The following is a 17254-nucleotide window of genomic DNA, read 5'->3' on the forward strand; positions in this document are numbered from 1 at the left end:
ACGTGCTGAAATACGTGCTGCTTAGGTACATCATTGGCCATGCTAAATTCTCCCTCAGTGCACCCGAACAAGCACCGGAGTGTGGTGACTAGGGGATTTTCACAGTAACTTCATTGCAGTGTTAATGCAAGCCTACTAGCGACACTAATAAGTAAACTTCAATTGGCATTCTGGAATATAAAACCTGTGTCATGTGTAAGCCAATTGCGGCCCCATATACCCAGAAAAATCCTGCTTCAGACATCATGAAGTAGGCTTTGTAATCTTGAGTATATTAACAGAAAGTCTTTATCAACAACTCCTAACTATATCATATATATATATACACAGTAGAGGATACAGGTACAGAGCTGACTCCATCCAAAGTCTTTTCATTTCTCTATCTCTAGGCTGACCCTGGATCTGACCTATGCGCCTTCCTCTTCATCATTGTGTGAGTGATATTGTACTCAGTCCCACATTCAGCCTGCATGTACGAGACCCTACTACCACAGTAGCTCACAAAATATTACTGTGGCATCCTTACAAGGACAGAAGGCAGAACTTGGAGGAAATACCACCTATGGAGGATGGAAAATATTGAACTATGACACAGGCTATGCAAAACGAGTTCATTTTTTAAAAAAACCTTCTTTATTCACCATTCTCAATGCATTGTTGGGGACTAATTTAGTAATCCTTATATAAGTAAGACTTGTAACTATATAGCACCTTTTATGACCTCAGGATGTTCCAGTGCTTTCCAGCAAATGTAGTACTTTTGAAGTATAGTCACTATTGTAATGTAGGAAACATTCAATATTTAGGTAGGTGCCTGCGATGGCGTAAGGTTGGAAAAGATTCATGCTGCAAGGAAAGATCCATCAAAAACATTATCAGCCACAGCTAACTAAACTAGCAGTTTAAAAAAATGAATGGAGCTAATCTTTATGGCAGCTTCACATGATATCAATCAGCCACTGTTTCAGGGATGTCCAACCGTGAAATTCATCTTTCAGTGCTTGATTGAGTCATCAGCTAGAGAGGTGGTAACACTCGAAATATTCCCCTTCGATTTTGCATGGCTTTGCAAACCACTTTTCCTTGGATCTATACAAATAGTTACCTTCAGCTGCTCCAATTACTTGGCAGAAATAATGTTTAAATTTGCAAGGAGTTGGATACCATAAAAGGTTTGTGATTTATTGTCCCAAACAAAAACAGGAAATGATTTTCTGCACAACTGATTGTTTCTCTAAAAAGGTTTCTGCAAAGTATAAATTTGAATGGACCGATTTTTATGCCTCAGCTGGACTAACCCAGTAAACTGAAACCAAAATTATTTTTTCATATGTTAGTCTGACTCATCTGCACCGTACCTCCTATGAGACTAGTTTTCTAAATTAAAGCCAACTACGATTGAGACAAGATGTTATTTTTAAAAATCGCTTCTAGGATATGGGCATTGCTGGCATTTATTGTCCACCTATATTTCCCATGGGAAGGTGATGGCCTTTTTGAACTGCTCAAATCCATACAATGAATGTGCTTCCACAATGTTGTAAAATTATGACTAGCAGCAAAGAAACAACAGCTAAATATGCCAAAGTCAGGATGCTGTGTGACTTGGTGGTAATATTCTAATACACCTGTTGCCCTTATCCTTCTAGTTGGCGCCCTTCAGATGTTTGGGAGTGGTATGCTGAAGAAACTTCAGCGATTTGCAGCAATGCACTCTGTGGAGTACTCTCCACTGTCTGCTGTATGGTACCTCACTCCAGACATGCCGTGTAAGTGAGGGAGACAGTCTTAAGAGTCAGGAACTGGACCACTTACCTTCAACATATCATCAATGAAGATGAACATCTCAAGACCATCCCCAGACCCCACTACTTGCCTTCAAACAACCAAGCAACCTCAAACAGACCATTGTTCGCAGCAAACTACCCAGCCTTCAGGAGAATAGCGACCACGACACCACACAATCCTGCCACGCCAACCTCTGCAAGACATGCCGGATCATTGACATGAATACTAACATCTCACGTGAGAACACCATCCACCAGGTACACGGCACATACTCATGTGACTCGGCCAATGTTGTCTACCTCATACGCTGCAGGAAAGGATGTCCCGAGGCGTGGTACATCGGCGAGACCATGCAGACGCTACGACAATGGATGAACGGATACTGCGCGACAATCACCAGGCAGGAGAGTTCCCTTCCAGTAGGGGAACAAACACTCCAGCAGTCAACGGCATTTAGCCTCCAATCTTTGGGTAAGTGTTCTCCAAGGCGGCCTTCAAGACACACGACAACGCAGAGTCGCAGAGCAGAAACTGATGACCAAGTTTCACATGCATGAGGATGGCCTCAACCAGGATCTTGGGTTCATGTCACACTACATGTAACCCCCACCATTTGGTCTTGGCTTGCAAAATCCCACTAACTGTCCTGGCTTGGGACAATTCACACCTCTTTAACCTGTGATTATTCCTCTCTCCACTCGCACTGTCTGTACCTATAGAGACTCATTTACCTGTTAAGACTCGCATTACACCATTATCTTGCAATTGTGTCTTTGTCTATATATGCCGTGTTTGTGAAACCCCCTTTCCACTCTCCTGATGAAGGAGCAGCGCTCCGAAAACTCGTGATTCCAAATAAACCCACTGGACTTTAACCTGGTGTTGTGAGACTTCTTACTGTGCCCACCCCAGTCCAACACCGGCATCTCCACATCATATATTAAACTGATCTTTCTCTAACCCTAGCTATGACTATAACAATACATTCTGCACCCTTTCCTTTCTTCTCTATGAATAGTATGTTTTTGTTTGCATAGCGCAAGAAACAATACTTTTCACTGTATCCCAATCCATGTGACAGTAATAAGTCAAATCAAATCAGGACAGCCACGGAGTATGACTCCTGAAACCTTAAAACTCTGGTTCTGTCTCCACAGATGCTGTGGAGATGCTGGCATTGGACTGGGGTAAACACAATAAGGAGTCTAACAACACCAGGTTAAAGTCCAACAGGTTTATTTGGTAGCAAACGCCACAAATGCACAGGTAGTATTAGGTAGTATTCATGTCCACAGATGCTGCCAGACCTGCTGAGTTTTTCCAGCAAGTTCTATCTTCATTTCGATTTCCATGCATCGCAGTATCTTGCTGTCAGGGTGACTGCTAATGACCGTTAGCTCTCCTCGCCAGCTCAGAGCGTGAACGGTGACTAACAACTGTCTAAAGGGCAATTCTCCCTCAGCAAAGGTGCAGGCGCGGAGCTCTGACCCGCGCGCACGTTCAGGCCAACGGCCGGCCGCAGAACCCTGCCGACGTCACGCGGGCCGATGACGTCACGCGACGAAGGCGTCACACAAAGAGCATGCGGTCACCGTGCGCGAGCCGCTGCCGCCTTCTCGCAGCGTCCGGCCCCGCCCCCTCAGGCACGCGCGCAGTGACGGCAGTGGCTGCTCGAGCAGTCGGCCTCTCAGCCGGTGTATGTGTGTGTGTGTGAGAGAGAGAGCGTTGGAGGAGTTGATAGCGGGTAGGTGTACCTTACTCTGAATGGGTCAGAGTGGATTGGCGATTTAAAGAAAAACAGAATAGAAATGCCTGACGCGCCGGGTGGCCTGGTTCTAGTAGAGGGAGAGAGTTGGGTCGGGGGGGGGGGGGGGGAGGAGAATAGATCAGTCCGAGCAAAGTGTTTAGTGTGTGTGGCCTATATTGAAACTGAGTTTGCCGGTGCGGGGGAACTACAAATCCCGGCGGCCTTTGCGGCCGCGGCACCGAGTGCGCATGCTCTGGTCCACACTTCCTGGAGGAGTGCAGCTTAAATGCTCCAAATGTGAGGAGGTGCTTGGATATGAGTGTTTGGAAATGAAACCGAAAATACCGACATATTTATCTGTCAACATTCCTGCTGCTAAAAAACTGGGGAAAACGGGCTCGCTTTGTTGAACAGACGACCTTTACAATATTATTGTATTTAGGAGCACTGGAGTTTCACAGTAAACCCGGAATGAAATGCACCAGATGTTTATAAACATGTTTTGAATGTATTCTTTTCTTAAAAAGAAAACAATAAATCGAATTATCTCCGTTTGGATGGTTGTAAATTTCGTTCGTGGCTTTCCTTTGATTTGAGCCCTTGAATAATGTTCAGTCCAGTTGAGATTTATGTGGACTTTGGATCTTTTGAAATATTTCACTGAATCAGAAAGCTTTGAATTGTGGCAGCTTAAGTTTGTTTGATCACAGGAAACTTCTTGTCAGTTTCTGGTTAAAGGTTTAGAGAAACATTGTAGGATTAGGTACCCCATTAAAATACTTCCTTATTGGGGAATTTTGCTGTCATTCAATGTAAAAATAAGAACAGGAGGCTCTGCTTTGCTTGCTCTGCTTTTCAATATGCTCTTGGCTGATCTTGATTGCTGCCTTAACTCCACTTTCCTGCCTGCTCTACATAACCTTTGACCCGATGGTGACCAACTGTCCTGGAGTCTATGGAAATGTTCCATATTTCTGCCTGTTGTCCGGCAGAGTTCCAGCTGTGCAAACTTTAGCCATTGTTTTTTTTAAAATGTGTGCACCAACCTTTTTGCATATCATAGAATCCCTACTGTGCAGAAGGAGATCATTCGGCCCATCAAGTCTGCACTGACTTTCCGACAGATCATCCCACCCAAGATCCCCATAGCACCATGTATTTGTCCTGCTAATCCCCCAACCTTGACATCTTGGGACACAAAGGGACAATTTAAAATGGCCAATCCACCTAAACATCTTTGGACTGTGGGAGGAAACCGGAGTACCTGGAGAAAATCCAGGCAGACACAGGGAGAACCTGTAAACTCCACACAGTCACCCAAGGCAGGAATTGAACCCGGGTTCCAGGCAGCAAAGCTAACTTTGCCGCCTGCTGAAAACGTCTTGATTTGGTTTTGGGGCAATCAGCACCTGTCCAAATCCACAAACCCACTTTTACAGAGCGGCACTCTTACCCTTTTTGTTCTCATGAGTTTATGTTGATGAAAAAGTGTCCTTTAAATTTTTTTCTGGGAGTCGGTCACCCTTCTTGACTTCTTTATATGTCTAAAATCTATCTAATTCAAACTTGAATAAGTTTAGTGACCCAGTCTCCACCGCATTCTGAGGCAATACATGTCATTGAAATTGGACCATCCAGGAATTTTTAATAAGTACCATTGCTAAGCTGGCTTGACCCACCACCAACAACTAGCATTTATAGAAATATAGACTTGGTACACAAACGATTTAATTTGGCCTATCATGTCTGTTCCAACTGAAGGTAACAGCTGTCTGTTCTCATCTCACCTTTCAGTTCTTAGTATATAGTCCTGCAGGTCAATAACAGATCCATGTGCTTTTTTAAATGTGATGAAGGGTTCTGCCTCTACCACCCTTTCAGGTAGTGAGTTCCAAACCCCCAACCCTCTGGTGAAAAATTACTTGTTAGCTTCCCTTTAAACTTTCCACCAAATACCTGGCTATTGACCGCTCTGCTAATGGAAATAGGTCCTTCCTATCCATGCTATCCAGCCCTTCATTATTTGTTGCCTTCACACCTAGCATCTTCGGTTCTGATTAAAAATTAACCCAATCCATTTGATCTTTCCTCATAAAATTCTCCACTGCTTGCAACACCCTTGTGACTCTCTTCTCTGTCTATAATGTGATCACACCCTTCCAGTGGTGTTTAAAACTGTACACAGTACTCTAACAAAGGTCTAACTGGTGTTTATACAGTTCAAGCATAATCTCCCTGCTCAATAATCTAAGGTATCCGTATGCCTTGACCACCATATTTATTTGTCCTGCTATTTTCAAGGGTATATAGACATACACTTCAAACTTCTTTTTCTTTATGCTTTTCAGAATGCAACCATCAGTGGAAAATTCTCTTGTCTCATTTCTCCTCAAATGCATTGCCTCTCAATTCTCTGGATTGAATTCATTGTGTCACTTTTCTGCCCATTTGACGAATCCATTGTTATTTTCCTGCAGTCTATAGCTCCCTTCCTCAGTATCACTACATGGCCAATTCATAGTAGGGGATTAAACACTGAGCTAGTTAGCCTTCCAATCACAACACCTGTTGACTATAATCCTTTTTTCCAAACCATCATGTTAATTATGATCCAAATGCCACTTTATCTTGGTTCCATGGGCTTTGGATTTACTGATCAGCCTGTTCTCTGGATCCATGTCAAAAGCCTTGCTAAAACTCATGTTGATTGCACCAGATTGCTGCCCTTATCAGCCATCCTTGTTACTTCCTCAAAAATTGCAATTAAGTTAGTCAGACATTATCTTCTCTTAAATCCATTCTGACTGTCTTCAATTAATCTGTGTCTTTCTAAATTATGATTTATATCATCTTTAGGAATTTATTCCAATAGTTTGCTCACTGCCAAGCTAAGGCTGATTGGCCTGTAATTACTTAAGCTAACCCTTCCGCCTCTTTAAATTTACTGTAACAGTGTTAGCAGTTTTCTGCTAATATGTCTGCAGCCTGAGAGGATCGGAAAGTGGTCAGAGCCTCTGCTATGTCTTCTCTTGTTTCCCTTAGCAACCTGAGATGCATTTTATCTGGCCACGGTGGTTCGTTCACTTTCAAGGATGCCAAACATTTCCTTCTCCACTTTTTAGTACCCTTATAAAATGTCCCAAGGTGCTTTGCAAGAACTTTAGCAAACAAAATTTGAAACTGAGTCACATAAGATATTAGAACAGGGGACAGAAAATAAAGCTGCAAGATGTATTGCCTGAGGAGTTCTGTGAAGGAGAATGCAGGTGAAGTCAGAATATGGGGCTTTGCACCTGTAAGTGTTATGCCACACCTTTCCTCCCCTCCTGACATTCCAGATCCTCTTGGTGCACTGTCTCCAGGCTGAAGGGAACTATGTTTCTGCTGCTCCTTGGCCATTTCCATTCATACCTGGAAAAAAATAGAAATTTTTACAAATGCAGAACAGGCCTGGCAGCATCTGGAGAGACTGTGACTTTTTAGCAGAACTGAGAAAATTTGGAACTGTAATAGGTTTTGAACATCTTGCCTTCCCTCCCTGACTGTGGAACCTGGACGCGGATTCCAATGATGTGGCAGAGGGAAGTAGTCATGGAAAAGCTCATTAACAAGTGAATTGAGTTCCTATTCCAGCAGGAACTAAGTGCATAAAATCCATCATCGGTGTTGCATGGTATTTGATGATGGAGGGCATCAACTGATGTCCACATACGCACATTTTTCAGCATCCAGGTTGAGAGTCATGGCTGATATTGGTTTTCTCCCTTGTCCAGTGTATTAAGGTCACTTGTCACATTTTGAATTAGTTGACTTGGTGCAGACTGAAAATTGAGCCTGGGATTTTCTAGTTTGATAATGCCCCGAGTGTCTCTCTGCATTAGACCATTTGCAGTGTGAAAGAACATTGTTATAAATGTAAGGTAAATTATTAAAAATGTTTAATGTCATAAGTACAATGCTGTTCAGATAATGTGACTGCGTGGACATAACTGGAGGTAATGCAGACTGATGTATGTTGCAGAGGGCCTGAATGCCATTCTTCATTTTCAAAGGTACTTTTGCACAGGTTGTTTTCTGTTTTAAAATGCAATACAATTGCTTTTTTATATATCTGAGTCAGTTGCTCTTGGTCCCTTCAGGATTGGGTTTGGCAGCCAGAATACTGCAAAATCTAGAGGTTGAGGGTGTATGCAGCTCAATTTAACTACATTGAAAATCAAGTCCTCTGAACACATGCAGCAGGTGGTCTTTTTTTTTAGGTCCTCAGCTTCCACAATCAGGCACAGATAATGCATTATTTTAAGAACAAAATGAGAGTTTGATCTTTTCTTCTGTAACATATTAGCTCAAGTACAGTGAATATTTGGTCCCATGTTAGTAAATTAATTCTGGTTGTATCATTTTTGCATCTAATCAGTTCTAGCATTCAAACACCTTTTAAAAAGAAATAGAATTAGTCAATGTTCTGGTTTTTATGTATCTCTTTGTGTGCCTTACTTTATGTTTCCATTACATAGTGATTCAACTATTCTGGCTATAACTGCCCGAGTTTATATTTTTCCTATTTGAGAAACTCACTATCTCAGTTGAATAGTTGCAAGTACTTTCCATTTTTGTTCTGCCTACAGATTTTGCAAATCCCAGTAGCAATTTGATACCCTTCCTATGGATCAGTGAGTCTGGATTAAATGGAACTACCTCGTCTAACAGGAGCTTTGCGCTCCTTCTCAAATGTCACCAGACAAGATGAATATATTGCAGATTCTTCAGAGATGATGGTAGGTTTTTGCAATTACATTTTCCATTTCAGTCTGATCTAGTTTAAAATCAAGTAAAGCCAAATGCATCCCAGAGACCGTTTCAGTGATAAGACCATGTCTACATTACAATATTTAGTGCAAGTACAATTTAACTCTTTGAAAACTGTATCTAGATTTCAACAGTAGAGACGAACAAGACAGATTTTGCAATTTCAATTTATACATGAACTCCTGAAGAAGGGTTTTTAAGACTTGTGTTTAATAAAGTGATTATCTATAAACCATGCAAGCATTAAATTAATGAACACTTGCAAATTTGAAGTACATACGTTCTTCATTTTTTGAGGTTATGAATTCCTGCTCATTTTTCCTAGGAAAATGGGGTGAAATAAATGGTTTACTTGCTGACCAATTCCCTCCAAATAACTGAGGCAGTACAAACCTGTGGCTTCTCACTGTTGTTTGAATTGAGACAAGATTGCAGTCTGCAAAGCACTGCAGGTTATTGCTTTCATTTGTAATACATGAACATTATTTTGGGGTTGGTGGGGGAGAGAGTGTTTATGTTGCGTTTTCTTTCTTGTTTCATGAAGAAGGTGATTTTTCCTGTTATTGCAATTCTGTACATGCAGGCGACATTCAGAAAGCTAAACTTAAATGGCTGTTCTTCACATATGAGTCTGGATATTAGCATATTGGGCAGTACAATAAGCCCAAACATGTCCTCTTAATTCGATGCCTTTGCATTTATTGGCTTTATGGCACTCTGGCTCTCTACGGCCTGCTGGTGGCTTATGTTGGAAGAATTTACAAGTTGATTCACAATTTGTTCGGTCACGCTATACACTTTCCTTGGTTATCAAGTCCTCGAGTGGGAATTGAACCCACAACTTCTGGCTCAGAGGCAGGGCCGCCACCCACTGCACCAAAAAACTTGCATTTACCTCAGAGAAGCTTAAAGTACAGAAAGAAGTCATTTGTCCATCATATTTGTGCTATTTGCTTTATTTGAGCAATCCAAACCTGATCACCTGGTCTCAATTTATCCTTAAACCCTAATTTGCCTCTAATAAAGAAGTATTTCTCCTGTTTTTACTTAAAAGCGACACAGTCTTTGAATGAACCGCTCCCTAAGGCAAAATATTCCGTGTTTCAGCAACCTTTGAGAAATTCCCCCTAACCTCGCTCTGAAAATTTTAAATTGGTAACCCCTTGTCACCACTTCACAGAGAAAATAGTTCTTCATTTTATTTAAAATCCTCTATTAAATCTCCTCATACTCATTTATGTTTAAATTGTACCAGTACCTCCAGTTTCTCCTCTTAACCATATTTTTCTTCTCGGGTAACGGCCTGATGTATCTGCGCTGTGCACTTGATATGGCTGTAATGTCCTTTCTAGAGTGGGGCATTTAAAACTTCAATAACCGCAGTCTATTCAATTTTTTGTACTATTTTGTAAAATCATCATCTTTACTCTAGCTCTTAATGCCCGGATTCTTAGCTGTCAAAATACTTTTTTATAGAGTTTTATTTGTCTGGAATGCATTTCAACATGTATGTTTTTCTGTTGATCCGCACCTTTCTATATCTTTCTATTGAATGTATCTTGCCATTCATTCTAAAACTTGGTTTTGTAAGAGGGAGGTCGTGCCTTACAAATTTGGTGGAGTTTTTTGAGGAAGTGACAAAAACGGTTGATGAAGGAAGGGCCGTGGATGTCGTCTATATGGATTTCAGTAAGGCATTTGACAAAGTCCCACATGGCAGGTTGGTTAAGAAGGTTAAGGCTCATGGGATACAAGGAGAAGTGGCTAGATGGGTGGAGAACTGGCTTGGCCATAGGAGACAGAGGGTAGTGGTCGAAGGGTCTTTTTCCGGCTGGAGGTCTGTGACCAGTGGTGTTCCGCAGGGCTCTGTACTGGGACCTCTGCTATTTGTGATATATATAAATGATTTGGAAGAAGGTGTAACTGGTGTAATCAGCAAGTTTGCGGATGACACGAAGATGGCTGGAATTGCGGATAGCGAAGAGCATTGTCGGGCAATACAGCAGGATATAGATAGGCTGGAAAATTGGGCGGAGAGGTGGCAGATGGAGTTTAATCCGGATAAATGCAAAGTGATGCATTTTGGAAGAAATAATGTAGGGAGGAGTTATACAATAAATGGCAGAGTCATCAGGAGTATAGAAACACAGAGGGACCTAGGTGTGCAAGTCCACAAATCCTTGAAGGTGGCAACACAGGTGGAGAAGGTGGTGAAGAAGGCATATGGTATGCTTGCCTTTATAGGACGGGGTATAGAGTATAAAAGCTGGAGTCTGATGATGCAGCTGTATAGAACGCTGGTTAGGCCACATTTGGAGTACTGCGTCCAGTTCTGGTCGCCGCACTACCAGAAGGACGTGGAGGCATTGGAGAGAGTGCAGAGAAGGTTTACCAGGATGTTGCCTGGTATGGAGGGTCTTAGCTATGAGGAGAGATTGGGTAGACTGGGGTTGTTCTCCTTGGAAAGACGGAGAATGAGGGGAGATCTAATAGAGGTATACAAGATTATGAAGGGTATAGATAGGGTGAACAGTGGGAAGCTTTTTCCCAGGTCGGAGGTGACGATCACGAGGGGTCACGGGCTCAAGGTGAGAGGGGCGAAGTTTAACTCAGATATCAGAGGGACGTTTTTTACACAGAGAGTGGTGGGGGCCTGGAATGCGCTGCCAAGTAGGGTGGTGGAGGCAGGCACGCTGACATCGTTTAAGACTTACCTGGATAGTCACATGAGCAGCCTGGGAATGGAGGGATACAAACGATTGGTCTAGTTGGACCAAGGAGCGGCACAGGCTTGGAGGGCCGAAGGGTCTGTTTCCTGTGCTGTACTGTTCTTTGTTCTTTGATTTCTTCACAATAAAATGCATTTTCCCATTCCCAAAAACAGCCTGAAATTTAATACATCTTTCCCTATTTTCCTGGTGATTTCCAAGTTTGGTGGTTGTTTTGCACAAAGCCTAAGTCCAAATCAACCATAAACACAGGGAGAAAATGGGTCTTGGCACTAGCCTTTTGAAATGCACAGCTGTTTCCTGTTAGCCAGCCAGTCTTCTATCAGTTTTTTTCTATTCTGAGACACTTTATAAAATACTTTCAGATCCACATAGACAACCTCCTCCATAATAACCCAGTAGGTCAGTTCTTAAATAAAAGCCTCTATTAAATTTTTCAAATGCAAATTGCTTTTAGCAAATCCATGGTGGCTATTCTTGATAAACATAAGCATTTCTCAAATATCGACTAATTTTGTCTCAAGTTATAAATTCTTAAGAGTTTTCCCACAATTCATAGTTGGGCTCAATAGAGTACATGCAGGAAGGGTGTTTCCCTTGGCTGGGGGATCTAGAACTAGGGGACACAGTCTCAGAATAAGGACAAGCCATTAATGATTGAGATAAGGAGAGATCTTTTTCAGTCATTGGGTGATGGATCCTTGGATTTCTCTGCCTCAGAGTCGATGAGTATGTTCAGACTGAGATTGATAGATTTATATTAAAAACATCAAGAGAAATTGGGATAAAGTTGGAATATTGTGCTGAAGTAGAAGATCAAGCATCATCTCATTGCATGATGGAGTAGCTTCAAGGGCTGAATGGCCTACTGCTGTTCCTATTATGTTATACAACTAGTGGATTAATTGGATCACTATTTCCTGATTTATCCATTTTTCCCACTTCTGATGAAATTGTTACATTGGCAGCTTCTCCAGTCCAGTGCTAAGTTTTGGAAATTTAGCCAGACTTGAGAACTTGTGGCCAGGGACACTCTCTTCTTTTGGACTTAACCTGCATCAATTGCATGCCATCTACCAACAGTTCTGATTTATCTACCGACAGTTCTGATTTATTTTAATAGCTTGATGAACCTCTATGATGAACTCCATAGACAACTCTTTGAAAAGGATCGCTATTCTAACTCACCAGGCCCCACTTTTCTGTCCTATAGGCAGTTTGGAAATTGCAGTCTGAAAATTAGACTTTTTTGTTGTAAAAGATGGATTGTTTAGAATAGTATTAACAGCATTTCCCTTTGGTTTTGTTGAAATGATTGTCTTCCAGGTTAGTCTGAAGTCACAGTCCTCATTATTTTTAGTTCAGATACTGATAGATGTCTCCTTAATGGTCCAATTGAGCAGTGTAGCCCTGAGACCCACTTGACCTAATGAGACTCTGGAATTTAAGTATTTTCTTTAGCAAGTTAGACTTCTGTGGCAAAAAGACCCAGAAAAAGAAATTGAATCTTCACAAAGAACCACATGTATTAAATATATCTACCAGTGTGCTCACCAGTATTCTTGCTGTAACTACTACAAGTATATCATGCAAAAAAAATCTTCCAAAGTGATGTGCAATTTAAAAAAAAAATGTACTTGCTTATGCTTCTCTCTCTCTGTCCTTTCCTTTATCTCTCTTTGCTTGTATTTGAGTGTGTTTGCCTTTCTGTTTTTAATTCACCATTTCCACCTGCCGCCATAACTGACTGCATTCCAAATAACAGCTCCTCTGTTCTGCATTGAACAGGCAGCCTGTCCTCTCCAGTTACTATCCCACCTCTAATCTCCCTTTCCTTTTAAAGCCCTCAAAGTCCTTTCTGTTTTGCAGTTCTATTCCTATCCCACCCAAAAACTATCTTAGTGCCTTATCCCAAGCAACTATGGCCTGGATTTTCACTCTTCAGGCGGGCGCGCTGATTATGGGAATCTCTCAATTCGCCATACATGCCTCAGGGAAAATTGCTCGACTGGCAGGATCTTTGTTCTGTTGGGGGGTGGGTGCAGGATGGCGCCGGGCCCACTACTCCCAGATGCAGATCAGAGACGGCCATAGGGGCTGCAAAGTGTCAAGATGGGCTAGTTAAAAGGCCAGCATTGGCTCTTTTGTGAATAATGTTTCCTTCAGTCCACAGTTCTTGGTAGAGCCTTCAGCAGGCTTGATCCACTCTCTGGAATTCCTTGCTGATATCCTCTGCAGCTATGCTTGTCTTTCTACTTTTTTTTTCTGAAAGCTTACCTTTTCAATCAAACCTTCATTCACCCCTGCTTAACCCTCCCACCGTGTGTTTTTCTCCTATACCTTTTATCTGTTTTTCTCCTCTTTCTGTAGGTTGCTGTTGGATACTTTTTGTGTTAAAGGCACTATATAAATGCAAATTGTTTTACTTTTGCAATTTTTGCTTCAATAGCAAATGAATGACCATTTGAAAAGGATTGAGTACATCTTAGAAAGTACTTCTTGTGCATTCTTCCCCGAGATGTTCTGCCTTTTTAAGTATTTTGCAAATAGCTAGTTGTTAATAGTCAAACATACCCCATAGTTGGAGTGCCCAGTCTGTACTGTCTTGGCTGCATTTCCACTTTTGGCAGTGAACAAAAAAAAAAATCAAAGGCTACTCAAACATTTTGGTGAAAGACTAACAAGGAGCTCTATGTCTGGATGTGATCAGCATATTTAATGGAGTGATTATGGAGCTTCAGTAAATTGAGCAACACTATGGCCAGAAGTTTACTGCTCCGCCTGCTATGGGAATCGGAGCGGGTGAGAGCAGACCATGGGAAGGTCCGGTGACCTTGGGCGGGATTTTACAGTCTTGAGTTGAAGGAGGCCGAAATATTCTGCCCTGAGTCTGAACTTCAGTGCTAATCAGTATGTAGATTGTACATCCCAATGAATGGCTAATTGAACCAAACAATATGTTCCTCTAGCTATTCATTACAGATAGCGTACAGACCATATTCAACCAACCCGTGCTTGCAATACACAAAACAGTCAAATGGTAGATGTGATTTGATAATTGGGCAGCACTGCAGAACAATCGTAAGTGTGCTGATAGCTACACTAACAACCAATGTATGATAATCAGTGAAGCTTGTAGCATGGCTCAATTCTGCTTGCAAGGAGTGACATTCATTCATATACAGGGACCAATTTTCTGCAAGCAAAAGGAGTATGTTCAAGCCTTCCATCTTATTTGAATTACGAGATGCCTGGGAAACCTTTGCTTTCTCCATTGCTACACAATGGCCAATTAGTGTCGACTTGCAAAGCAATCTGCAACCCTTTTTTCCTGAGGTATAAATTGTTATGTAGTTTGAAATTTGGCATTCTTGCTTTTGTCCTGATGAGTGCAAGGTGAAAAGCTTTGGCAACACTTCTCTCTTTTCAACAGTGTTCAAGTTCTGTAATAGTCAGTGACTGCAAATTATGATAACGATTCATAACAAGAGCATGAGTAGTCCTTGAATTTGAGTTCTGTTCATGAAGTGACATCTGAAACCGATTAACCCAAATGCATTCTTGTTTTCTTGGTAAATGGATATAATTGGTAGCATTGCTAAATCATATATCCATGATGCTTGCAGAATGCTTTGCTAAATGGAGCAAATATTTGCCGTTTGATAGGAAGCTGTGTTTGAGAATCTATCCACTGGTTTTATTTCTCATTGAATTTTAGATTTTGTATAATAATGACATTTTGGGAGTAGCAGTGTATCTATTTTCATAATTAAATATCAACATTTTATGAGTTTTTAAATTCTTGTTTGCCTGAACTATGTCTAATTGAAAAAATGAAGCACTTTTTTGTGAAAGTCTGCAGTTTTAATTAAGGCGCTTTAGGCTATTTCCTTAAAATAGCAGAGACAAAATAGCTGTCCATTAATGGCTACACTGTTGCATGAACAATACAGTTAAAATCCTGTTGCTGTGCAGTAGGTTTATGTTAGTGCAGAAATGACTGCTCACATATTTATAGCCTTTAAACTATATTTTCCCCATGAATATGAAGTTCCAGCGTTTTAGATTTTACAATGATTATTGTTAGTTAACTGCCAGTCACCATCAACTGGTGCAGGATGGTGCTGGGTCTACCACTCCCAGGCACAAATAGGAGGCGGCCACAGGGGCTGCAAAGTGTTAAGGTGGGCTAGCTAAAAGGCCGGCATTGGCTCTTTTTGTGAATAATGTTCCCATCAGCCCACAATTCTTGTTAGAGCCTTCATGGCAACAGCTCTTCCAATCAAAATCTGCTTGCCAACCAATCAGCACACTCCTTGTACAGTATAAATTGTTGTTTTCCCCTTATATTGGTATTCTGGCGAAATATCCTGATGAGTGCAAGTGAAAATTGTTGACATGTTCCTTTTTTCAGCAATATTTTCATTCTCTTAGTGTGGGATGTTACTTATTTTTAGGATCTGTCTTTTGTTTGCTGGATGGAGGTTATTTAGTTATCTGTTATCTAATTTTTATCTGTTTTTCAACATACCATTCACAGGCCAAAAGATCAAAGCTGCAAGACCATTCCTGCAAGGCAGGGTTGACCTGGAAAGATATAACCCATTTAGTTGAGAAAGTGGCACAGAATGAGCATCAAAATGTCAGAGAAAATGTGACAAATCTCTTGAAGGCTGCCAGACAGCTTGGTAAGTCGATATAGAGATTTTGCTTGTTGGTAAACCTTTGCATAATGTTTTTCTTAAAAAAAAAAGGAGAACCTATACTGGATCACCATTTCTTTCAGTGAAGTATGAGCTCTTAAAAAAATAAATATGGGAGATGACTTATTGCTTATCCTTGGTTGCCCCAAGAAGTTGAAGTTGATAGTTGGCTTGCTTTTTGAACTGCTGTAATTTTGTGGTAACAGTGCTACCACAATAGTGAATTCCGTAATTTTCATCCAGCTATGATGAAGGGAATGTCAAGATTAGGATGGTGTGTGATTCAGGGGCAGTGGTATTTTCACGATTTTCTATTCTTTGCCCTTTTGCTGGTCATATTCAGAGAGCGGGGAGATGTATTGAATTTTTAAAGGCGTCCCAATTTACAGATCTGTGAATAAAGTAATTCTGTAAATGAAGAGAGTTCTCACAAACTTTCATTTTATTATGAGCGGATCAGAAATTTTCCAAATATTGACCAAAGTTTAAAGTTTATTTATTAGTCACAGGTAAGGCTTGTATTAACACTGCAGTGAAGTTACTGTGAAATTCTCGTCGCCACACTCAAGCGCCTGTTTGGGTCAATGCGTCTAACCAGCACATCTTTCGGACTGTGGGAGGAAACTGGAGCACCCGGAGGAAACCCACGCAGACACGAGGAGAACGTGCAAACTCCACACAGATGTTGACTCAAGCCGGGAATCGAACCCAGGCTCCTGGCGCTGTGAGGCAGCAGTGCTAACCACTGTGCCACCGTGCCGCCCCAATTTCAAAAATTAACATTTTGCCCACCTTCGATGCCTAATGTAATGGGTCGTCTTCAGTAGATACAGCACCATTATAGCTCGCAAGTGTCAGTAGATTATTTGATAGTGGGAAACATCACAGTCGAGGCTGTTTTTGTTTTTGCTTGACATCCATATATGCATGGCACGCACTTTGCTTTCAGGGTTGCTGAATAATGAATGGGAATGATAGCTGTATCTGATTTTTAAAAATTCTCTCTCTTTCTCATCCTGGGTACTGAGGCTGATTGTAAATCTCCCAACATTGTCCTGGTTGTGATCAGTTAACATAGTAGAGATCAGAGTTTCTACCAAACTTGAATTTTTGAAAAACATGTACACTGTTAACAGGTACTGTTCACAGGAACACTTTCAGTTGTCAGTGATTATCAGCAAAGTCATAAACACATAAATTTAATGTATTTGATTTCATTGTAAATGGTGAACAAAGCAAATATTTTCTAAAAAGTTTTTAAATTTCCGGAATAATTAATAGCAGTGGAGTATGTAGGATTATTTTGGTATTCTTTGAAATACCTGGGTCTGATCTTTTGTGAAGTTATGTTTGTTAGTGAATACTTAACTTGTAATAAATTTGTGGGCACAAAGGTTTATTATATCTACAAGCTGTACAGTGCTCTATTTTAACCATGGTTTGACTGTCTACTTCTAGTTACTTCTAGTCTTCTTGAC

At 41.1% G+C, this 17254-nt stretch overlaps 1 protein-coding gene across 1 annotated transcript in view; it reads left to right on the forward strand.

Annotated features, from left to right (window-relative positions):
- The first annotated feature begins 3450 nt into the window (after window positions 1-3450).
- ascc3 (activating signal cointegrator 1 complex subunit 3) overlaps window positions 3451-17254 on the forward strand; it is a 562510-nt gene continuing 548706 nt past the window's right edge. The window contains exons 1-3 of the mRNA XM_078212424.1: window positions 3451-3532; window positions 8164-8313; window positions 15614-15761. Coding sequence (XP_078068550.1) covers window positions 8224-8313; window positions 15614-15761 — 238 coding nt within the window. The 5' untranslated portion in view covers window positions 3451-3532; window positions 8164-8223. The remainder of the gene's footprint in view (window positions 3533-8163; window positions 8314-15613; window positions 15762-17254) is intronic.

The sequence above is a fragment of the Mustelus asterias genome, chromosome 5, assembly GCF_964213995.1.
Source record: "Mustelus asterias chromosome 5, sMusAst1.hap1.1, whole genome shotgun sequence".
Lineage (NCBI taxonomy): Eukaryota > Metazoa > Chordata > Chondrichthyes > Carcharhiniformes > Triakidae > Mustelus > Mustelus asterias.